The 25,667-nt window shown below is 33.7% G+C and overlaps 2 protein-coding genes and 1 pseudogene across 2 annotated transcripts; 1 reads left to right on the forward strand and 2 right to left on the reverse strand.

Annotated features, from left to right (window-relative positions):
• Positions 1-3,956: 3,956 nt before the first annotated feature.
• Positions 3,957-5,752, reverse strand: LOC131621574 (LOB domain-containing protein 16-like). The gene is made up of 2 exons (XM_058892614.1): positions 5,156-5,752; positions 3,957-4,654 (listed from the first exon to the last, which is right to left on the reverse strand). Exons 1-2 carry the CDS (start codon positions 5,639-5,641, stop codon positions 4,271-4,273), a joined length of 870 nt encoding a protein of 289 aa, XP_058748597.1. The 5' UTR covers positions 5,642-5,752; the 3' UTR covers positions 3,957-4,270.
• A 2,824-nt stretch (positions 5,753-8,576) lies between these two features.
• On the forward strand, positions 8,577-9,641 carry LOC131621622 (uncharacterized; annotated as a pseudogene).
• A 3,140-nt stretch (positions 9,642-12,781) lies between these two features.
• Positions 12,782-23,317, reverse strand: LOC131621671 (poly [ADP-ribose] polymerase 1-like). Its single transcript, XM_058892699.1, has 20 exons — positions 23,093-23,317; positions 22,880-22,929; positions 22,566-22,794; positions 20,967-21,153; positions 20,551-20,893; positions 19,938-20,133; positions 19,695-19,859; positions 19,496-19,556; positions 19,337-19,397; positions 18,996-19,247; positions 17,918-18,152; positions 17,701-17,813; positions 17,555-17,631; positions 16,072-16,232; positions 15,003-15,194; positions 14,779-14,887; positions 14,285-14,367; positions 14,056-14,193; positions 13,700-13,882; positions 12,782-13,108 (listed from the first exon to the last, which is right to left on the reverse strand). The coding sequence occupies exons 1-20, from the start codon at positions 23,240-23,242 to the stop codon at positions 13,061-13,063; spliced, it is 3,033 nt and encodes a 1,010-aa protein (XP_058748682.1). The 5' UTR covers positions 23,243-23,317; the 3' UTR covers positions 12,782-13,060.
• Between the last annotated feature and the right edge of the window lie 2,350 nt (positions 23,318-25,667).

Raw genomic sequence — 25,667 nt, forward strand, 5'->3', positions numbered from 1 at the left:
GGCAAAGGCAAGGATGTGAGTAGGGGAATAAAGGCGTCAAGGGAAGCGTCAATACATCACTTCCATCACAAGATGCACCCCGAGGGAAAGCAACCCGTCCAAGAGTACTGTGAAGAGCAAGATCATTGAGTTGGTGATCGTTTGCAAGAAGAATGGAACAATTCAACTAAGACCCAAAAATGGAAAATCCATGTATTCTGTGGTATCGAGAAGATAGAAGGGATCCCATACGACATCTTTTCTTTGATCATAACGGTCAAAATCTCCAATTTCGATGTCTCTAGAATACTAATGTAAGGTGGTTTTTCATGTGATATCATGTACTATGATATCTCTAAGAAGACGAGGTTAAAGAAGGAGAAGTTGTCGCCCTATGAAGGGATCGACCTACAAGCCTTTGACGGCACTATAACCCATCCTTGTGGATACATCGAGTTGAATCACCTTTTGGGAGAAGGAAGGGATACCAAAATTATTGATTCCCAGATACCTGTAATTCCTAATTGAACTGTCTACAAGTGCATCCTAGGTCGATCCTTTGCAACAACATTGAATGTAGTATCCTCCACAGTCTAACTCAAGTTGAAGTACTACAACATCCATGACGAGCCGGTGACGATAAACGCATACTTTTTTATAGCAAAAAGGATCTACAAAGCTTTGCAGGAAGACTAGAAAGAAGACGAAGGAAAAGTCATGGAGATCAATGTGATCTCTCTGATCGGACAATTGAGGGACATGGTTATCCAACCCCTACAAGTAAGGAAGGTCGTCCCGACCAAACAGACAGAGGTGGTTGATCCATGCAGCCCACAAGGTCCAATGAATGTAAAGGCCCAATAATGACACAACGAAGCATTTGGTGCATAATAGACAAACTCTTTTCTCCCACCGAACATGCAATCCCTCATCTAAGTGTTCTGCCAACCGTTCCGATCAATATGATGGTTAATCGCGTTTCATGTCATTCCACACGCATTCAGTTGCCAACCATTTCTCCTATTTAAAGAGTAAAGTGTGTCACTTCACAGATATGTAAATTCTCTCATTTCACCACTTTTTACTTTTATACTGACTTGATTGTTAGAGTGCTAACTATGCAGATCAGTCCACTCTTAACTGCATCGAAAGCTCAGAATCACCTTAACAAACTCTAAATTCGCTCTTTCCAGTCAATTCTAATTCCACTTCATAACAGGTTTTAACTTCTCTTACTCTTTAGTTAATTAGTTTCTTGTGCTTCACAAGTTTTAGAGTATGGTCCCCATATATAATGACAAGTGTTAAAACAATATATATTACTACGCCATGGCACACTCATTATCTTCTTCTCTTGTCTCCCTTGAAGTACTTAAGTTACAATCAACTCCTATTATTATTGTATATGCAGAAATCCGAGACCAAATAATACGTTTCTATATTTAAATAGTTTATAGTGTTCACAATGCACGCGTACACTTAATTCTTTCGATAAAACTAGTACGGAATTCACCAATAATATTCAATGAAATCATAAAACACTTTCACACTTGCACGGTTAAAACTCAAAAGTAATTAAGTTAATCTTCAAAGTACAATTCTCGGTTTAATTATTATTTGATCATCACCATGCGTAGATGTGTCAACATCTCTCACAAAATGGTTCTATCAACAAATCAAAGCAAATATTGTGCAATGTTTTATAAGATTATTTGATGCTATTATGGAATGGCCAGGGGTTAAATAAGAACAGTGATTGTAGCTTCTGCATTCAATCTAGGAGACACTTTGTTGATGTGTATGAATACAAAATCATTAGGGTGTGTATGTTAGGTAAAACTACATGTAATTGAAGTGGGGTCCATTTGATACTAGTAGTCACCATGTTGTTGTTGCTTTGTAAAAGATAAAATCCTAGAAAGATGTTTCATGAATGCACCCAAAGGAAGGGAACATTGCATTTGGATCTGAACAATGTTGAAAATGGGGCATCTTTTTCACTTTTGACTTCACTTCCTCGTTTCTAGTAAAATAAAGCCTCGGAGACATGTGGAATAAAATGTCATCATTAAGCCTCTTGTACCAAACCTTTTTGGTTTTCTTTTTAGTACAAACAAATTTTGATATAGTCGGACTTAAGGATATGAACACAGGTGAAATGTTTGATGGAGGTGTTTGATGAGTAAGGATCTACTCCATTTCTTTTTTATTACTATAGTTTTGTGTACATAAAGTTAAATAAATAATAAATATGTGTCACATGTCTTAGAAATAAGTGTAATGTACACAAAAAAACTATGATAATGGAAAAGAAATGGAGTGTAAAAAATGGAGTGCATCCTTACTCGTGTTTGATCTTCAAATCTATAAGTAAAGATATATTTATAAATATTTAGACGATCAAATTAATAGGGATTTTAAGTGTACGATTTTACGATTTAGAAAAGTGTGTGTCTGAGACTGAATAGTTAGTTATGTTTTTCAATAAGAATTTAGAATTTAAAAATGCTAGAACTTTTTTTGAAAGAGCTATCTTTAAAAATGTGTCAAAAATCATGTAAACTCTTTTATCTTATGTGAATGTGAGATTCTAGGGTTTATATAGTGATCTAGTCGGACCTTAACATCAAAACACTGATGAAATGTTTGATGGAGACGATTGATCTTCAATTATAAAAGTAAAGATATATTTATAAATACTAAGGAGATATAATGAGTAGCGTCTTTTTAGAATTTTTTTTTTCATCTAGTCGGATTTTAGGATCTGATCATCAGTAAAATATTTGATGGAGACGTTTGATCTTCAAATCTATAAATAAAGATATATTTACAAACATTTAGACGATCAAATTAATAGGGATTTTAAATGTACGACTTTACAATTTAGAATAGCATGTGTCTGAGACTGAATAGATAGTTATGTTTTTCGATAAGAATTTAGGGTTTAGAAATGCTAGAACTTTTTTTTGAAAGAGCTATCTTTAAAAATGTGTCGAAAAATCATGTGAACTCTTTTATCTTCTGTGAATGTGAAATTCTAAGATTTATATGGTGATCTAGTCAGACCTTAAAATCGAAACACCAATGAAATATTTGATACAGACGGATGATCTTTAATCATAAAAGTAAATATGTATTTATATTCACGCAATCAAATTAATAAAGATTTTAAATATATATTTTTAGGATTTAAAAAAGTGTGTGTTTGAATTTAAATTGTTAAACTTTATTATGAGAGTTTAAGCGTGTGGCTTTGTTAGAGAAAAGAATAAAAAGATATCCCATTGAGAAGTGAGAAGATGAAGGACAACTCATAATTCAAACAAAGGTACACATCATCATCATTATTGAAGTTTGACAGGCAAAAATATGCTTAATAATTCATGGCAACCCCTATTTTTATAGGACTCACTTTATGCCATTTTGGTTTAATAGCTCCTATGTTATATCATTGCTTAGATTTTAAAAACCACATTACTTTCTAGATTGCATGTTAACCCCCATCGAGTACTAATTTAGAGTAAAATAAGTACTGCAAAAGTATTTAACTTTTTTTGGATTAAATCCACGAACAGAATAGCCTAATGCTTAGTTTAGCTAGGCTCATCAAAGTTAGGGTTTTAGATTGTACAATTTACATTCAAACTTTGGAATTTTCAATTCAATTTATTAAGAGAATGTAAAGTATTTGACTTTAATTCAATGGTTAGGATCATATGAGGGAACCAAAATTAACATTTAAATAATATGTGTATTCAGGAGTTAGTCTATTGACGAAGGTTTGAGATATGAGAGTGTACTTCTCTTAAAGTTTTAAATTAAGCTTCATCTAAGTGCTAACTATTTATATGTTATGTCAGTCCATACAAAGTTATGTTCTTATTTTAAATTGGCTCCCTTTAGATTAATCAGTCGTAATGCTTGATACTAAAATTTCAAAAAAAATAACTTGTATATTCATGCAATCAGAAAGTCGTCAATCAAGAAGTCGAATCAATCCAACGACTTTTATCACCAACTTAAAATTTTTTACTCAATTCATCAAAGTGAGAACTTAGACTACGACTTTTATTCCAACTTTAAATTTTTTACTCGATTCATAAAAGTGAGAAGATAGACTATTCTATCTTGATTCAATAGTTCATATGTTGATTCAATAGTTCATATCGCATGACTCCGTTTACACTCTCTTATATACAACTATAGAAAAGCTTACATATCTCCTCAACATCAAGGAACATCATTCAATAATTCAAATGCCACTATGCTAGCTAGCTTTATTCCCAATTAGTTAGTTCCTCATCATCCTAAGAGCCAATTCTTGCAACTCACCCAAGTCATGACTATTATTATTGTTATACAACATTCTTTTCTTAGAACTATTACAACCTTGGAATGAGAAATCCTCTCTACTAGTACTTTGTACATCTTGCATGTTCATCATTCCATCATTCATGCTTCCACTATGATCAATTGATGACTCAAGTGAGCTTTGAGGAGATATAGGGTTCATGTAAGTTGGACAAAAAGGATGATAATTCATTTGTTGTGTTCCAACAACATTATCATTATTCCCTGTCCATTGATGATTATTATTATTATTATTATTACAATTCTCTATGTTTTGTGTCAGCTGAGATTTCACTTGAATCAGTTGTGTCTGCAAGCATGCTACCTGCATAATCAAAAGGAGAAGAAGTTCCAATAGAATTCATTAAGATGATAACAACAAAATTTTGTTTGTTTATTAATAATTGACTAATGGAGATTTAATATAGCTAGTGTTAATAAATAATATTCTTTGACTGGCCCTTGAAGTATTAAAAGAGCCTAAAGAAAAAGACAAAAGTAGTGTGGTATATATAAATATAATCACCTCAATGATCTTCCAACTTACTAATACTATATATTAAAATATAAATAATTGCAATTTCGAAAGAAACTTCCATGAATGAGTAGCGTCTATCTATGAATCACTGACACAAACATCAGATGCAATACTAATACAGTACTACAGACATATTGACATCATTAATAATTTATATTGAGATGAATGAGTAGCGTCTATCTAAGTATCACTTATGCAGACATCAGATACAATACTTACTGATACAGACATGTTGACATCGGTAATAATTTATATTGTGATGAGTAAGTATATGAATGATATGTGTACCTGTTGTTGTAAGGCAAAAATGTGAGAGACACAGCCATAGACAGGATCTCTAATACGAGCTTGAGCCTCATAAGCGATTGTGACAACAGCTTCACAACGTTCATGAGCTGGAATATGCAAAAGCAGCTTAGAGACATTGCTGGCACCAAAAACTTTATGAATGGCTGCAAATCTAGCAGGGCCTTGTTCTGAGCAAAAGTAAGGTGCAAAAATGCAATCAGGTGCACATTTTCTTCTTAGGAATTTGCATGCTCCACAAGGAGAACCGGTTCCGGAGCTAGTTCCATTTGAAGAAGCCATGTTGAGAAAGGGTGTGTTAGGTATGTGTGTGAGAAGAGAAAAAAGAAAAGAGAATAAAATTTGTAGGCACACGGACACACTAGGAAATGGTGAAAGGTTGTAAATACTAAAATGTGAGAAGTGAGTGAGTGAGATGGAAGTGGGACAATGGGAATAAGAGGCATAAAAGGGTCTTATAAAAAACATGAAAGGGGAGACATGGAAGGGTCGTGTGTAGGGTTCAAAGGAGACATTTCTTTATGGCAGGTGCAATTAGGAACTGGTTTTTCTAATGGGGTTTGTTTATTAGTACTTGTTATTGATGCCATCTTTTTAATATATATAATGCCTTCTTCTTTTTTACTTTTTTACTTTTTTTTTTTTTAAGTACATATTCATGTTTTTTCTTACAAAGCTAAAAGAATAAAGTTAGACTACACTTTTAAAAGAAAAGTTATATTAGAGTCGACTCTCTGTATCTAAAGTCTTAATGGTCAAGGTGTTTAGGCAGTCTGTTTTGTTGAAGACCAACAATGGGGATATGCAAGTAAGTAAATGAAAAAATATATATTTCATTTGAGGGGGGGCATATCCATAAGAATGGATGGACTCACACTTGAGGGAAAGATTGTTGGCATATCAAATATGAATATGAGTCTTACATTTGATGAAAAAGTAGATGTTAAACACTCTATAAGTGAGAAGACTCATAGATCCAAATGTCTTAAAATTTTTAGTCAATATATGTGTCCAACTCTTTTAAAAGTGAGTGTTGAAAGTCAAATGTGATAATTTCCGAATTCCATGACTCAACAGGAATGAAGTCATATAAGCCACACTTCCAAGTCTCTGGTGAATAGCAAATGATTCCATAAAGCTAGTGTGATGGCATACCATTGTAGCTTCCCTCGACATTAATAATGGTGTGGGAGTAGTTGAGAGAGTTTTATTTGATGAGATGATCATTTGTGTGCTTTGTTTGTGGGATATTGAAGCAAGTGTGAAAGGAGCCCATCATGGAGCGAGCCGTCAGGGAGAGGTGATACAAAGGACATGTTTATGATATAAAAAGGTTGAGCTTTTTTCTGCAAACCCTCCAGATCTTTGCGAGGAAGAGGTTATGCCAGTTGTCATTATTTCCATTTTGAAGCTAAATGTTTTCCCTGAATCAAGAAAAATTTGAATGTAAAACTCCAAGGTTCATCCAAAGGTTTTGTAAATCACTACAATTACAAATATAATAAAGGAATGACACGTCTTCTAGAGCATATTTGGAAAACAATTTCAAGGTAATCATGGTAAGCTAATGAAGGAGAGGGATCAAGAACATAATACACTATCCAAAATAAGGAATTATTCTTTTTTGGAAGGCATAGCTTCCAAATCCAAGACCAATATTGAGAGTTTGTGTTAAAAGCGCTTAAATATATTATATGTTGCGGAGGATACACTAATAGACATTCTTTGTAGTGTATGTGCAATTTATGTGATCGAACTAAACAAAGACGTCTTCTTTGTTTGGTGTTAAAGCTAATATTTTTGTTAGAGAACTCAACGCTATGAGGCGCTGTTGTTGAGTAGAAATCCTTAACTCTTAGAGTAAGATTGCGGATATGAACATACAAAACAATAGCATTCAGGGGACAAAGATATAATTCTAGTGATCACACTAAAAAATAAGAGGATATGGACTCAATCAATCCTCTAGTGAAACCCGTCATTTAGCATGTTATTCTCCTTAACAATAGGATCCACTTGGAATTCCAAGTGGATGAACCTGCAGCGGAAGAAACAGGAAGCAAGTGTGCACCAGGAAAATACTTTTAAGAGAGAATATGTACCCAAAGTTTATCAATTTCTTGAAGTATATCTCAAACAAGCTTTCCTAGAAATGTTGTGTTGAGAAATAATTTTAATTTTACCTTTGAGGATAGAAAAACCAAGATATTTTTTCAAAGAGGTTATGTTGTAAATGTGAGATTGCAGTAAGTTGATTGGTTTTTGCCCGATGGGTGTCGGGAGATTGGAAAGCGTGTGATTTAGAAATAGTTGCTATTGTGCTTTATCTTCAAATACAAACCAAGGTTAAATATTTACAAAAGAGGTTAGAAATAGTTGTGATTTATGCTTTATTTTCCTTTGTGATTAAGAGAATGGCGTCAACAAAAAATTAAGTGGATGGGTGAAAAAGAAAAAGAATTAAACAACTCAGAATTTAAGCTTTGGTATACCGATAAAGTTAGATCAAGAAATGGGATAGGATTATTATAGACAAAAAGTGAAAGAAAGATATCATAGATGTGAAAAGAGTAAGAGATTGAATCATATACCTAAAATTTATTGTTGAACAAGATACCTTTAATGTTATCGGTGCTTACTCACCTCAGGTTGGGTTACCAAAACACCTTAAGATAAAATTATGGGAAGATTTAGAAGGTTTAGTTCAGGATATACTCCAAGGAGATAAGCTTTTTTAAGGAGGGGATCTAAATGGAAATGTAGGAAGCATAAAAAGAGGTTTTGAGAGCGTGCATGAGGGTATGTTCTAAGGGACGTGAATGTGGAGGGTAAATTCATCTTGGAGTTTTTGTTGGCTTTGGATCTTACTATAGCAAATACTAGGTTTAGGAAAAGAGATGAGCATTTTATCACATATAAAAGTGAGGTGACATGTTCTCATATAAATTTATTTCTTATTAGAAAGTCGGATTTGTTTGGACACTAAAGTTATTTCTGGAGATAACTTGACTATCCAACATAGAGTATTAGTTATGGATGTAATAATCAATGGGAGATAAAAGAGAATAAGTCACATAGGAGCGTCACGGATTAAATGGTGACATTTGAAGGGTGAAAAAAGGAAGTTTTCAACACAAGATATTTAAGGGTAGGCTCGGACAATCACAAGGAAGTGAAAATGATATGTGGAATAAGATGGGATAAAAGATTATAAAAATGGGTAAAGAGATGTTGGTAGAATCAATAAGTTTAGGACCTAGGGGTAAAGAATCGTGTTGATGAAATAAAAGTGTTTAGAGTAAAGTTAGAGTAAAAAAATTATTGTTTTAAAGAATAGTCTAGGTGTGAAGATGTTGAAACTTGGGGAAAGTATAAGAAAACTAAGAATGAGGCCAAGAAGGCGATGAGTGAAGCAATGACCAATGATTTTGATGAATTATATCAATCTTTAGGAACCAAGGAAGGATACAAATCTATATATAGGCTTGCTAAGGGAAGAGAAAGAAGGACAAGATATTTGGATCAAGTGAAGTGTGTTAAAGATGAAGATGGCAAAATCTTGATTCAAGAAAAAGATATAAAGGATAGGCGGAAGACGTATTTCCACAATTTATTTAATAAAGGATATGATATCTCGCATGACTCTGGCAGACTCGCCATTAAAGAAGAGGATCGAAACTATTATCGTTATTGTCAGATTCAAAAACAAAAGGTAAAATATGCTTTGAAAAGGATGAGTAACAGTAAGGCGGTTAGGCCTGAAAACTTACCTATTGAAGTATGGAAAATTCTTGGAGATAGAGGTATATTGTGGCTCAATAAACTCTTTAATGAAATTACGAGGTGAAATAAAATGTTGGATGAATGGAGAAGAAATAGTTCTAATCTATAAGAATAAGTGGGATACAAAATTGAGCAAATTATAAGAGGATTAACTTATGATTTATACCACGAAGTTATAGGAAAGAGTGGTTGAACGAGGATTAAGAAAAGAGACGTAAGTCATTGAGAATTAATTTGGTTTTATACCTGGAAAGTCAACTGTGGAAGCGGTCTATCTACTACGACGTGTGATAGAGCAGTATTGGATGGACCAACAACACTTGCACTTAACTTTTATTGACTTAGAGAAGGCGTATAGTATAGTGCCTAGAGATATTTTGTGGAAAACCCTAGAGAATAAATGGGTTAGAATTGCATATATTCGAGTTATCCCGTAAATGTATGAAGTGGTATTGACTTGTGTGCGGACACAAGATGGAGAGACATCTGATTTTTCCATTATCATATGTTTGCATCAAGGTTCAACTCAAAGCTCCTATCTTTTTACCTAAATTTTGGATGTACTCATAGAACACGTCCAAGAGCTACCATTGAGATGTATTTTTTTGGAAATGATATAGTCCTACTTGGAAAGTGGAAGGAGGATTTATATGAGAGGTTGGAGACTTGTAGACGAGCTTTATAAATGCATGATTTTTGCTTAAGCAGAAGTAAGACCAAGTATATGAAATGTAAGTTCAACAAAATAAGAAGTGTTTTTAACCTAGAGGTGAAAGTTGGAGATCATATCATCCATTAAGTCACGCGTTTAAATATCTTAGGACTGTAATACAAAATAATAGATAAATAGAAGGGATGTAAACCATCGAATTCAACTTGGGTGGTTAAAATGAAGAAGGGATTTGTGGGTTTTATGTGACACAAATGTACTGCTCAAGTTGAATGAAAAATTTTATCGATTTATAGTAAAACTGAGTTAAGAATGATCTTGAAATTAACAATTTCAATTGAAGCATATTGTTGATAGAACTTTATGACTTAGTAAGATATGACTTGATTGTTCTTGTAGTATTTTAATTAAATATGTATGCTTTATTTATATTTTTATTTTATAATATAAAAGTAATTAATATTAAGAATATGTAGTATACTTTCAATTTCAATATAAGGAAATACTAATAAATAATGTACTAAAAAGATGCATTTATATCTTCTCTTTCTCTTTGTTATTATTTTGTGTTCTTTTTTACGTATGAGATTTACTTAAATTTTTTAATTGGGTACATGTCAAATTGTATGGGGTTGAAGGGTTGAATTGGACTTGGTTTAGTTTAATTATTTGAATTGCTTAATTAGTTGTTGTTGTTATTTTTCCGCCGAACGCCGTACCTGGGAACTGCCGCTGTTTGTCGCTTCCTAAAGCTCAATTAGTACACACTGCCACCTGCCGGTTATCACTATCCACCAACTTCTTATTCATCATCTTCAATTCAATTCAATGGATTTGTTTCACTTCCATCTTAATCATCATTATTATAATTGTAAATTGTGTAGCAAAAATGTCACTACATCTTCTCCACACCCGATATAATATTGCCCTTCTCTTTTCCAAAAGATAAAAATAATCCTCTTAAAAATAATATTTAATCATAGACAACATTGTGATGCATGATTTTTTTTAATTTTTTTTGTAAATCATTCATTACACTAGGAAACTATAAAGGTTAAAAATAAATACTCCATTCGTCTTAAAATATTTGTCATACTTGACACTTTCATATATATTTAAAAAATGTGATAAATGAAAGTGAGAACAATAATTTTATCAAATTATTCTGATTGATTATTGGTTTAGGAAATTAAGAGTATTAATTAGATGATACGATTGGAAGATAAAACTTAAAATTGCATCGGAAACTAAAGGCAGCTTATTTTGGAATAATTTTTTTTTACAAATGCGTTAATTAAATTGGGACAGAGGTAGTAGTATGATAGCACGTGAATTATCAGAACATTTTCATCATGTTTGACCATTTTATTTGAAATGGTTTTGAGGGTTGTCTGTCCCACAAAAAAAAAAAATCATATTCTCGATCCCACCAATAGAGAAATTTCATTCAAGTCCAAACATATGTGTTTTCCTCATACCCAATCGTACACCAAATATTTTTTTGGCAAGTGTCGATCTCTCCTCCCCTAAATCAGTCAATAAATTTACTAGTGTCTTTCTTCACAAATATTGATCTCCTAAATATATCAATCAAATATGTCATCTTGAATAAAATCATGTCACTATTTAAATTTCATAAGCTCTTTACAATGAATCGCATGTTCCTCAAATATATCCAAAAACATCTTGCAAAAAATAGGAAATGAGAAAATTATACGACAATATCTAAAGAAAATGTGATAATCTGTGCGACTACTAGTAACTCTTCGTTCATAGGAGCAATAAGGAAAAAAATCTTGAACACGTAAAAAACTAAAAACTTTTTGCTTTGTTTTTTTTTTCAATTATATTTTTTATTTAAAATGAAAAAATGATAGTAATTAATCAAATAATGTCATTCTTATTTTAAAACTAATTCAACTATTTAAAATCAGATCTTCTGGTTAAATTAAAAAGAGATACTCATATTCAATCAAAATGTTCTTGAATATCCAATTATTAATATAGTTAATTTGTATATATAAAAGTAGGAATGCTAAATCGTTATATCTGTTTGAGTATAGACATCCCTAATTTGAATTCCAAATCATTAGTTAGCCAAGAAAGTATTCAAATCATTTCGTCTAAAAGTTTTTAAGTGAAACTATTTATATTTTTTTAAAAGGGAATTCAAACAAAATCTACTATTGTTAATATATTACTTTCATTAACTCGTGAATGTGTCAATTAAATTTATTTCCAGTTTTGTTTATTCAAGCTGAAAGGTGTATTTATAGACTCGGGAATTTAAGATATTTAAGGTCGTTGTCAGAATCTAAAATCAAATCTGGATTCTGAAAGAAAAATAGATTATGAAAGAAAAATAACTTGATTGATCGAGTCAGACACTCACGCTCAAGAGACTAGAATAGGCATGGTTTTAATATTATACATGACAAGAGACTAGAATAGGCATGGTTTAATATTATACATGACCACTCATAATTGTTAAACCTTCAATAATGATTTTGAAAGTCAAAATACTTCAATCATATTCAGATGAAATGCATTCAGATAATACCAAAAAAAAAACAATAAATAACCTTGTAAAAGTCTATTCATCACACCAAAGACCATCTGTATTTGATAGACAACAATAGCTAAAGATCCTGGTGACGCAATATGAGCCACTAAGCAGCAAAGGCTCATACATCATTGATTCATTGTTCATTCAAAACAGAAAAGTTGAAACATGAAAATAATTCATACTTAACTAATTGAAATGGCTGTTTGTATCAATGAAAAGTTCAAAAATAGTCTCCAAGGACTGATAGAGCCATACTTAACAACATTTATCGATGCATTATTGGTTAACTTCACATTTTCACATGACACATGCAGATCATGTAATATCTTGTTCAATAGAACAAGTCTTCGCAACAATCAGGGAAGCTTTTATTTATATAATTGTAAGATTTTACATGCTAGTTAAAGAACATATCAATGTTAACTTCTGGTTTACACCCCCTTCACTTAGGAAAGAGAGCAACTCGGGTGATATTTATGCATGCTAGTTTTTAAATGAGTTTGTTGGGGTAAAAAATATAAGAAGCCCCATTTGTGTTTTTTAAAAGGTAAAAGCACTGAAGTGATTCAACACATTCAAAGGGAAGAAGTTTGATGTTAAACTAGCAGTTCTATTTCTATATACACATAACCAGATCATGAATGTGATTTCTGCTCTACATGACAAGTATCAACTAAATCCCTGCACCGAATGTGATTTCTGCTCTACATGACAAGTTTCAACTAAATCCCTGCACTAACAACCACACCCCAAAAAAAGGTGAAAGATCTCCCATGAACTCAAAATGAGACCTTATCAAGAGAAATAACAAGATTCACACTCGGAGTATATACAAGAAATTGCACAGCACACCTCTAGTTTTCAACCCTCATTTCTTGTGATGGAACCTCACCTTCAACAAGAATTGCAGTTTAACCTACACAAGAAAGTACACATTCAGTCACATGAATGAGTTAACTGATTAAAAAACGAAGTACCATATATCAATACTGTTTAAATGTTAGTAATTTAGCTGTGTAGCGTTTCCATTAAGAAAAGTTGTATACAATCAAATAAAAGTTAACCTTTCATGTGAGAGTAGTTTATTTCAACCTCCTTTCTTGATAAACCAAAATAACTTGAAACAATTGTTAACGTGTTTGTTTGTATAAGCTTTTGAAAAAGAATCAGAATCCAAAAAAACATTTCTTAATATTAAAAAAAGTGATATTAGTGTCTTTTTAAAATAAAATAAAAAAATTGCAAGAAATTTTTAAATATGAAGTTTTTATAATTGTAACTAAACAATAATTGATTTCTGCTTTACATAAATTGCAATCCCTTATGAACACAACATTAGATAGCTTAATTTTAGTTTTAATTCAAACAAGCAATCTCTAGATACATCAAAATAGCAAATCAATTATAGCCATGGCAGTAGAAATTTTCCTACTTTCATTTTATTACAGTTTAAATTGAAGTATCCTAATAATAAAGCAAAAATACATCAGTCAAGCTTGAAACTTACTTGAGAAGTATTATAGACAATATACTCATTGTACATGAGCTCAGATGCCCTGACATTTGAAGACACTGGTTTCCCACAAGGAACAACGACATCACCTCTCCACTTTACATAATCTGATTCCTGAGGCATTTTCTTTCCCAGTCCTTTAGTAGAATGCTTTCCTTCCGGAGGTTTATCCATATACTATGTGGCAAAGAAAAAAGACAATCAAAATGAAAATACAAATTTGCTCAAATCCATTTGGAAGAAATCTAGTGTTGAATGCAACACTGCTTTTTTGAATGCAAATGCGCTTTTAACAATTAACCGCATGGCTACATAAACTGATAAGCATAACTTGAATTAAACCCACTGACCTTAGCTTTTTTGAGCTCATAGACACTTCCTAAGGCAACTTCACTCAAAAGCATTAGACCAACAGGATTTTTCTTATCAGTGTAGCAATACTGAGCACTCTTGCTGACAAGGTCAGCAAAATAAATCCCTTTGCCAAACTGCAGGTATGTATTTAGCTTATAGCATTGCTATGGAAAGGTAAAGACATGCATGAAAACTTAACATAAAAATTGGAGTAATATATAAAACCATGTATCCGGTTGCAGGGGCTTCCGGAGGTGCGATTCTGAGTCCTTGATTAAGAATGCCCACGAAATTCGTCAACCTAGAACCTAAAGTAGAGAACATTGTCGTTATAGGAATTTTACTCAAAATTTATACACATCTTAATATACAGCTGCAATGCACATTACCTTTACCATAAAACAGAGATCCTAGTTCTTGTAATTCAACACAAAAAGTGATGTTTTTTGTTACAAAGACAATAATTTTTAACATAAGAACTCCATTATTCAGATGACCTCTGGTCTAGTATTATCTTACCATCCCTATGAAGTAAGAAGATATATGAGAAGAATTTCTTGATTAGGGGTTTCACAGATTGGAAGGTTTTAAAGGTTCTAAATCAATTGTGTTTAGACCTGCGTCCATTCTTTCTAATTCTCTTATTAATTTCATCACATCATAGGAGGATATTCAAAAAAGCAAACATACAAGAACTAATAGCTGACACCACAACTTACCATGCCATAAGAGCATTCTGTTACCAACTTTGTCCCTGTAAGGAGCATATTTATCAAATTCACCGTGTCTTTCAAGTGAAAAAACTTCTTCTAGCTCAAGACTCCAGTCCTGTATAGATGGATTACAGATATTGTTGGAACTTATAGATCGTAAGAAATGAGAAATGACATCAGAAATATGAATGCACAAATAATACACACTAGTTAACCAAATATAGACATACCACGTGGGTGGGGGCATGAGTATTATGTAGATACTTCTCGACTAATCGAAAATCTTCACTGTCATGAGGAAGTGGAGATATAGCACAGCGGAGCTTCTTATAATTATCATCAATGGAGTCATCCCTGTTGGCATCAAATCCAACTAATCTTGAGGCTATTTCAATGTCTTGAAGGGCTTCCAACATTTTTACCTAACAAAAAAGTAAGACCATTGTTCAAATTATGACAAACGGGACTCAGATGTGTCAAACTACAGTCCATGCAGTATTAGATAACTTGTTATCATTCATATTATTTAATTTCTTGAACACAAAAAAGAGCAAAATAACCGCAGGTCTTGTATTACTACTACTATTTTAATAGTCCTAAATTTTACAAGTTTAATAATCCACAGTTGAAAGGAAACAAACTCAGAATCATGTGAAGTCCCAATATAAAATTATTATTACTCCCTCCGTCCCACAATGAGTGGGTGCAGTTACCGTGCATAGATAAAAATCTATGCACCATGCATAGATTAATTTGGACCCTTGGATCATTTGATCAAATTCTAGATATCAATTGTTATTATTCAATACTCACCACTCAATACTCAATACTCAATACTGGATTAAAAACATGATCCAATGGCTTATGTAGGCTTATGCATGGTGCATAAGGATTTTCCTTATGCATATTAGCCAAAGCCACAATGAGTGACCCATGGGGTCATTTCACACATATTAAAAAAATGGTATAAAAGTAAGAGAGAGAATAATGTTTTTATTATAGTGCCCCTATTATGTATTGGAAATGATGAAACTTTTATTAATTAGAGGGTAAAATTGGAAAAAATGTATTGGAAATTGAAATGGATCATTCATTTTGGGACAGTATTTTATTCTAAATGGGTCACTCATTGTGGGACGGAGGGAGTAGTTGTTACTACATTCAAATATAAAATAACTTCAATATAAAAGTTTTGCACTTCAACTGCAAAAGTTATTTACTTCTTTCAGTTATGGCTGCAAGTTGAGAACTGTTGTAAAAGCATCAATCTAACTTAAATATATATAAGGTAACACATACCTTTGCCTTAAAATCATCCTCGTCCCTAATGATATGTGGATGAATAGAAGGGATTACAGTGAAGAACCGATTGCTGGCATCAATAAGCAAGCTATCTCTGACGGATGAATCCGGATTGCTACTTGTAAAAAGATTCTGTATATCTGTTAATGCTTCAAAACCTGGGATGAGGAAGCAGACATCTGGTAAATCTCTTATTCATAAAAATAAAAAGGTTATTATTATGTTATTAGGTAGTAGTTATTATGTATTGGGAAGCAATTATGTGAATACAGTCATTGAATAAATAGGGAATCTGAAGGAAAGGTCACTATGATGAATTGGGAGAGACCCAAGACACTTGAATTTCTTGGGAACCCATTGTAGTTAATATGTATTTTCGTCTTTCTCATTCTCTGGTTAGGCTGTCAAACTGTTGTTGCCTTGTTGGTGTAATCCTATTCTATCATCAATAGTAGTCAGTTATTAGTATTAATTCCAATTTTGGTACTAGTTTCTATAATAAACTGGTATCAGAGCGCTAGGATCTTGGGAGAACTCATGGTGCTAACAAGGAGAATGGAGTCGTGCATAGAAGCACTGGAAAGTGGATGTGAAGGGCTGTTAACCATGACACAATCAATTGAACAAAATATAGAGGAAGACAAAATGGATAGAAACGGGAAGGTGGCTATACGAATTAATGCCAACTGTGCAGGGCAATTCAATTCGTGCGGATCAGCAAGAACAAACAGGGGATAGGAACATTGATGAATATGGTGGCGGAAGAGGCGGTTATGGGAACCAAATGAATTTCACAAACCAGTACTAAAGGTAGCAAAAATTACAGATTTATGTCTTTGATGGTGAAGGTGCATATGGGAGAACGAATCGTGTAGCACGCTATTTTAAATTGAAAGAAATGAATGATGTAGAGAAGTCACAAAACAATTATGGTTGCAATGGAAAAAAGTTACGGTTGCTATGGAAAGGGAGGCAATGAACATGGTATCAATAATGGGAATTTAGTGCAAATAATCCTACTTGGATTGATATCAAGGCTGCTGTGATAATGAGATTTCAACCTTCCGTCCATGATTCAAAGTCCTTTTGAATTGTTGTTATGATTGAAACAGACACAGTGGGAAAAACAGGGAGCAATTAGAATTGTACGTTAGTCCTCTCAAATGTTCAGAAACTTTTAACTTGAAGGGATTTTTAATGAATAAACCCAAAGATGTAACAAGGGCAGAACTCAAACTTGGGAACCGGTTGCAACTATCACAGAGCAATTTCCTACATTTCACCTCGAGGGCACGGTAATTTTTTCGGGAGAGTATTGTTAGATTTCTTATTCGTAAATATTATCAGAATGTTATTGTGTAGTAGTTATCATCTCATAATATTTTACCACACAATATGGGATTTATAGACACTGCCAATGAAAGAAAATAAGAAACTATATTAGCTCGTAAGTTCTAAAATAATAATTGTGTCGACATACCCTTTTGGATATTACTTTTGCTGAGTTTCCCAAGAGGCATTTCGGACATATTGATCTCAAACTCCATCATGGCAGCTCTACAAAACTCAACATTTAGTATTGCATCAGACATATTCTAATAAAATTACAAGGCATTTGACTATGACCTGTATGTTTCCACATTAAAGAGCATCATCATCAACTCTCTCAATCGAGGGGGTAGTTTGCTGTCTGTGTTGTTTTTTTTCTTTTTTGAGACTTGCTTGTCAACTCCATAATCCTATAAAATCAAGTGTTTAAAACAAACATTAGTTGAATAACGGTCTAATGTGTGAAAATGATATACGCCAAACAAATAATTTAAAGAGAAGATGGAAAAAGTACAATTTCCAACGGGAAGAATCTTCCAGGTTGCTTCTGAATAGTTTTTTGTTCCCAGGCCTCCCAAGAGTTTCCAGTTTTCTCATAGAATAGTCGTTTGAATTCCCTGATAGCATCAGATTTCGACATGTCTTCCAGTTTGGACCCTCCAATCTTGTCACTTCCTACTCGACCCCATTTACGAAACACATAGCAATCTGACCCCTTATCTTCTTCAATTATTTGAAGGATGTAGTAGCTTAACATAAGAAATAAAAGTTAGAAAATGATGACAGAGACATGGCTTTTTTTCTGGGGGTGTTAACACAAATCTTGAAAAGAAAGTGATACAAGAGAATTCAATGGGCTATTATCAGGCCCAACTTCCCCGGACAAGTCCATTTTCTCTCATTTCCCCAGACAAGAAATCAATGAGTATCATGTATCATGAATTCACTGTAATTTAACACCGGTTATTCAAAAAGTGAGGGAGGTTTCTGAGGCATGTCATATTTTTACAGCAACAAGTCCATTGTAGCATTTAGAAAGCATCCTAAATAAACTCAAACACACTTTTGCAACTTTTCTTGTTGAAAAGAACCAAAATCATATGCCAACATATTCCCAAACCAAACATATTAACCCAATAAATGACCCAAAATATGAATATTTGCAGGAAGCATTAACAAAATCCATAATATACAATGTTAATTTAATAGTAAAACAATATAACATTTCAGTGAAACATTGTTGTTATATAATTCTTTTGTAGTTTTTTCTTTTATTGAGGAATATAAGGAACAAAGATGTCAATAGTATATTATGGGTGTGTTTGAAATAATATTTCAAATATAGCATCATAATCTCAATTAATGTTCCAAATACAAATTATAGTCAACTTCAGTTCAGAAGGACTAATAAACCAGATTATAGAGCATGTCAGCTTTGGACAATTGAATGCTTATGTTTTATATTAAACATAGCTTTATAAGAAAACAGTAGCATACTGTTAGGTTCTATTTTATGCATCAATCACCGAGATCTACAGCTAAAAAGTTTATGCTGAAGGCTGAAATACAAAGCTAAAATGGAATTAACCAACCTGTTAATACCAGTAGACAAATCAGACATATTCAAAGTTGTATTATATATACTTTTCCCATCCTCCAGTATGTGGCCAGAATCCTGTAGTCCAGAAGCATCATGAACAGCACTTTGCCCCTTCACTTTGACGGTGACCATGCTAGAAGTCTCACCAATCATTTCAACTTTGTACCTATCAAATGGAAGCTTCTTCTTTCTTTCCATACAGTCAACCAAATAGTCCTCTCTGACTATTGGTATTTTCATCCTCCTATACATTAAACAACTCTTACAAGACAGTGATGGTAGAAAAAATCAAAGAAAAAGTAAATAGCAGAGACTAGCATTAGAGTTTGCTACCTTGCCTTCTGCATCTCAGCTTCGTCCTTGAGCGCTCCACTGACCACCAAGCAGCTAGTATCTGTAAGTTATCATTTCAAGGAAAAGTTTGCAAAACTCATAAGAATGTCTTTTTTTTTAAAAATCAATTATATCTATATTGGTCTTGGCAGCAGATACCTTTCTTCACTTTTGCATGAAAAACTCCACCTATATCTTCAATTTTGTGTTTCCATTCATCCTGTAAAAGAACTTACCTTATAGAAAATGAATACTAAATACTATAAAACAAAATTATACATGACAATTCTCCAAATGATTTTGGTGGATTGAGGCTTCAATTATAGATGTTAAGGGGAAAAAAGAAAAGAAACTGTACAATAGAAGGTTTAGGTAATCCACAGATGGCAACTTTTAAATCAGCCAAACTTTCACTGTTTGATGATTGATGTTTGCCTGCAGAAATTGAACTTTCAGCAGAAGTCCTTGAAGATGGCGGAGGCAATATCCTAATTGGTTTCTTTCCTTTTTGAGATTTGAACCACTGCAAACAATATTCAAAAACAAATCACAATATGTTGGCTTTGTTTTATTTTTGTGTGACTATTTTCTTTTTACAGACCTTTTTAAGATACTGATTATCTGTTTCCTCTGGGATTTTCCACTTCCCTTCAGTGCGTTTTGGTTCACAGGTAGAGTAGGAACATTTACTCCACTCAGAAATGTAACCGTTACACCGGTACATTCCTCCAGAATAACGCAGAAACCCAGAACATAGTGGGCAGTGACAAAGTCTTCCAAACATCATTCCATCAGCACTGAAATCACATTAATAATTATCACAGTTGGGGAAATAAATCATGTCTTGCAGGCTAATATTTTCAAAACCCATTACAAAGAAAGCAGAACGGATCTGAAAAATATGACTTCATCCAGACATCTATAGACGCGCTACATTTTCTTGCACTTATATGATGAATAAAAGTTGTTTGTTATGGTTTACCCATTACAAAAAATACTCGATACAAGTGATTATGCATAATAGTGGACACCCAGTCAACAAAAAAACATAATCTACTGTTAGTATAATCACATGCATCTTAGAAGGAAAGTAACATAATGGATGAAATACTTATTTTCCTTTCAAAAATAAACTTTAATCTTTAGAAAGTAGCCTTAGATGAGGAAGAAATTTTTAAAGATCAGTGCATAAAGAGTATGAGTGATTAAATTACCAGCGATCACGCAAATCAAGCTCTGATCCAGTTGAATCTTGATCATTGAGTTCCAGCATCTCACGCATCTCTGCTGTGGTCACATGCTTTTTAAGGTCGTCCTTCAAAGCCCACAGTTCTTTGCTTTGCGCCTCTAGTTTATTCTCAAGACCACCTGCCTCCCCGGAATCATCAGCATTATTCACTACCGCTTCCCTGCCCACAGACACGTCTCCCTTGACCTTAGCAGCTTTTGACTTCTGCTCACCCTCTGCATCTTTCCCCCGTTTCGTGCCACCTCTGGAAGAGGATTGCTGTATGGGTGCTTTAACCTCATCAGCTTCAACATTTGTACCACTACCACCTGAAAACAAAGCGATGAGAAAGTAACTACAACACTAAAAACCAGGTTCTCTTTAACATATCAATCACCATACCTCTCTTGTTTGTAGGATGGCCTTTCATAGCTAAGTCATTGACAGCTGATTGATCAGAAGCTGAGAGACTAGTCCATCCGGACAAGTTATCGACTTGAATTGATGGTGATAGTTCCAAGAGACACTTAGCGTGGTGCCAAGCCAAACCCCTGGGACCTTGACCATCAGGCTTCGTAGATATGCGAACCTAAATCGAATTTCGAATAGTCAGTGAGGAAACAATCCAAAACCAACAACACGTGCATGGTTTCATATGATCGTAAATGCATAGGGAACATTCTGAATTCTGATATGCATCTGAATAAAAACTGGTCTTTGAATGCATGGCAATTAATTTTAACAATATTAACATTGCATAAATGAAATTCAACAAGCATGAAAAAACTTGTCAGCTTGTTGTTATTGTAAGTTGTGTTGTGCAGCTTTCATGCTTTAGAAAAACAAAAGGCTGACATTAGTAGGTAATTGGAACATTCCCAAAAATAAAAAATGAACTACCTTAACATTTTAAGGAATTTATATCAAAGTTATGAAGAGGGAGGAAAATTGGCAGGATGCAACTTGCAAGACCCGCCAAAATGATTATTAGCACCTCACCAAATTATATCTCCCACCTAATTAATAAAGACAAAAGGTATACAAGAAACCAGAAAGGCTTTTATTTCTTTTAGACATTATACAGACAGGCTTTTATTTCTTTTAGACATTATACAGACAGGCAGTGTTGTCAAATTTTTGCCATGGCAGTATAGCATGATGGATTTTGTGCCAGCCACCATAGTCTTCAACACCTATTATATGGCTGATTTTTGGCTGGCCTCCATAATACGCCATTAAGAATTTTGTATACAACTGAAGAAGAGGAATGGCAAAAATCTTATGAGATATAGCTTATTATCTCCCCAAGAGAAAAGATTGAAGGAGGACACAAGATTTTAGAGTGGAAGTGCTTAGGAATTAGGATAACTATATTGTAATCACTCATGTCCATCACACCATCCATAAAACATAGCTTTGTGGTAGCCTAATATCCTTTTGGATTTCACAACTTTTTATAACAACTGACATCCAGAAATTTATGAACTCTGAGTGATCAGTTAGGAGGGTTTATTGTACATATTATAATCACTCATGACCATCATGTGTTTTTCCACGAAACTTACTTTCACTTGAATGATGATTTAGGCTAGCTTGACAGGATTTTGGACATACAATATGGATATTAAAATGGAGAATGGAATGAAATAACATAATACTTCTAGTACCGGATTTGACACATATGGAACAGCAACCCCACCAGGTAAAAGATATAGGCAACAAATATTTTAGATGCAAATGCCAACTCCAAGGCAAAAGTCTTTTATATCAAACATGAACTACTAGATATTAGAAACAGAAGTATAAACCATGCAACCTAACAGTCTCGTCCCTTAAATATGCAATATCATCAATGAACTACTAAATTTGAAATATGTTACTTTTCACTAGTTAATCATTATAAACAAATAAACTGAGTCCAAAATAATCAAGATTTCTATTTCTATAAACACTTTTATGATTATGCCCTAATTTTCACAAGAAAGAAACATCAAAACCAACCTCTCCTTTGATAATTTTCTGACCACAATCCTTGCAAGCAGCACGGGAAGTTTGTGAAACCTCAATACCATATTCAACATTTTTGCTAGCACTCGACTTAGACGCCGATGCAGCGCTCGACTTTGATTTCGACTTCGACGTAGAACCACCACCACCGCTCTCAATGTACGTTCTAATCTTCTGCTGATCTTCCCAACGAAGCGTCTCTAGGTTTTCAACATCATCAACTCTAGATAAAAAACAGTAGCAACTAACAATAAACACTAATTGCCAATACGAAACTTTCAAAGAAAAATAAGTAGAAATCTACATACAATTTTATCTGATTGGATTTCTTCAACACGCAGTCAGCGTGATGCCACATCTGATACAAAATGCAAACATATTAAAGAACTACTAAAGCGAAACCCTAAAATCAAGAAAGGTGTGAATGTAGAAACATGCATAGACGTGCATTGATCAAGATATGGAAAGAAAGAGCGAGAATGAGAAAAGAAGTGAAAAAAAAGAGGGGAAGTTGAGATTACGGGCATGAGACCGTCGAACTTGGAAGATTGAACCATCTTGCCGAGACGGAGCTTTTCGCTGGCGATGGGACTTTTGCAGGTTCGGCATGATGAACGTCCTGATTTGGCGTATTCTGCTTTCCAGGGTTTCTGGTTTTGAGGGTTCGACATTCTTCTCACACTCTTCACTTTCACTGCCAGACCACCACCACTCTACTTAGTACTTATTGTATGGAACTTACTAAATGGATGAATATAATAATATATTTGTGACTGTTCGTTCGTGCAACATTTTCTTTTTGATATAGGTCTGAAATTGAAGTTTAAGTTTATGGGATTTTAATTAAATTAAAATAAGTTAATAATTCCATTGTGTGAAATAATCTCGGCGATTTTTTTTTAATTGAAAAGAGGGTTATATGTCTAAGCAAGCACAACCTATCCAATATCAAATTCTAGGATCTACCAATTCAATTCCAAGCTGCATGGCACCCTGTTACCCATAATCTACTCCACTCTGCCTGCGACTGAGTTCGACGATTTCCACATATATTTACCGCAATCCAATCATGCAGATTGTACATGAAGAATTTGTGTCTGTTACTATGATGGACTACATTAATCCAGAAGGATTTAATAAGTTTACAATCACGCATGACATGTAAAATCGTCTACGGACAGCCCCGCAATGCTCACACCACCCCGTTCCAAGCCTCATTCTTGAAAGCTTGTCATTTGTTAATAATCTCTCATGTTTAATTAACCAAATAAAGGCTCGTATACATTTTGGAACTCGCGGCTTCCATATACCATGACACACCTCATCAATCTCCTGATTTCCCCTGTCACGTGATTCACGATACATGGCAGAAATATAGAACTTGACATGTCTTTTGTCATTGCACATCGGCATATCTTCACCATTTACTGTAGTTGTGGCATCAACGCGGCTATACGGGTGATTATATCCAACAGCATCTAATTTGTCAGCTTTGGCCAATTCCATTCACCCACATTATTTACCATCTCCTCCAGCTTCACATTTCTGTAGATGTTATAGGATCTGTAAGTTACAGTCTCCCAACCGTAGACCCTTTGCGATCCAAGCATCTCTTATAAAATCTGATATTCCACCAATTGTGCTCCTGCAGGATATTCCACAACTTTGCCAATGATTTCTATAAGTGTGAATCTGTGGGTTTGGCTTGCACTAATTGATCGCTACTATCATACTTATATTTCCCCCAAAAGATAGTACGCCACAATTTATTAAAGCCCACTTGAAATTGTCTGCCAATCTTCAGGATGCAAGCCTCATTCATTTTCCGCAATCTTCGGAGTCCAAGGCCTCCACATTTTGTAGGGCGTGCAATGGTGTCCCACCCAACCGCATGGTATCTCCGCCGCAGTTCAGTGTCACCCCAAATAAAGTTGCACTGCATACGATGAATTTCATCTATGCAACTTTTAGGAATTATACTAGTCATCATCGGGTAAATCGACACAACTTCAAGCACACTCTTCGCAAGCGTAACACGACCAGCAAATGACAGTTGATTTGCTTCTTAATGTGTTGTTTGTCTTTTATGCAAGTGAATGGATGGAAAGTGAAAAGGATAGAAAGCTTCTTGAGAAATATTGTAGGCTTCCATCATTTAATTGAATGGTCAAAAAAGCATGATTTTTACGGGACCTACGGATAATGCAATCAGAAACCTTTCTATTCGAATTGGAAAGGAAAATTATGAAAGATGTCAAAAAAAATTTAAAAAGATAAAGTGGCCTTTAAAGCATGAATTAGGATAAGTGATTTGAAATAAAAAATAATTCATTTCAATTGTTAATGTATTGTCTCTTTGTTAAAGCATGGAGAAGGTGAAAAGACAACTTTAGTGTCCATAGGCAACATGCATATGTATGTAAGTGAGGGTGACCTTTATTGCAAGTAGCAAAGTAATCATGTACTTGTAAGATTTGAAAGTTATTTTTCTAGCTTAAAAATAGATGTAAAGGTCAACATCTATACTTAGATGTGAGCATGAATATTGGTTGCATTAACTCCCTAACAATAAACATAGAAAACAATTAGGGCTCTGTTTGATAAGGCATAATTTTGAGCTTATGTCTTATATCTTATAACTTACAAGCACATATGATAATTTATACCTGTTTGGTAACAGTATTTTCATCACTAACTTATAGCTTATTTTACTAGCTTATAACTTATTTTTCAGACGTTATTTCAAATAGCGTTTTACCTTATAACTTATAGTTTATCATTTTTTCTTCCTTTTTTATCCTTATTATTTTAACATAAACTCATTTTTATCCTTTATAATGTATTTTTATTTCAAATTAAATAATTATGTATTAAATATCTTTAATGTCATTTTACATTTATAAGTTACTTGAATCGCTAATTTTACCAAACACTTCAATTAGCTTATCAGTTATCAGTCTCAACCATCATCCATAAGCTATAAGTTATCAGTCATCCGCCACCGCCACCAGCTATAAGTTATAAGCTATTAGCTAGTTTATCAGTCAACCGCTATTTTTACCAAACAGACCTTAGGCGTATACTGCTAAGACCAAG

This window comes from Vicia villosa, unplaced genomic scaffold, assembly GCF_029867415.1.
Source record: "Vicia villosa cultivar HV-30 ecotype Madison, WI unplaced genomic scaffold, Vvil1.0 ctg.000010F_1_1, whole genome shotgun sequence".
NCBI classification, from domain to species: Eukaryota; Viridiplantae; Streptophyta; class Magnoliopsida; order Fabales; family Fabaceae; genus Vicia; species Vicia villosa.

Coding starts and splice junctions, on each gene's coding strand:
- LOC131621574 (XM_058892614.1), bottom strand. CDS start 5,641: ATGTTTTTTATAAGACCCTTTTATGCCTCTTATTCCCATTGTCCCACT. Junction 4,655..5,155: donor TTTTTGCCTTACAACAACAG/GTACACATATCA, acceptor TTGATTATGCAG/GTAGCATGCTTGCAGACACA.
- LOC131621671 (XM_058892699.1), bottom strand. CDS start 23,242: ATGTCGAACCCTCAAAACCAGAAACCCTGGAAAGCAGAATACGCCAAA. Junction 20,894..20,966: donor CCATCCTACAAACAAGAGAG/GTATGGTGATTG, acceptor CTTTGTTTTCAG/GTGGTAGTGGTACAAATGTT. Junction 19,398..19,495: donor TCATGCAAAAGTGAAGAAAG/GTATCTGCTGCC, acceptor GATAACTTACAG/ATACTAGCTGCTTGGTGGTC.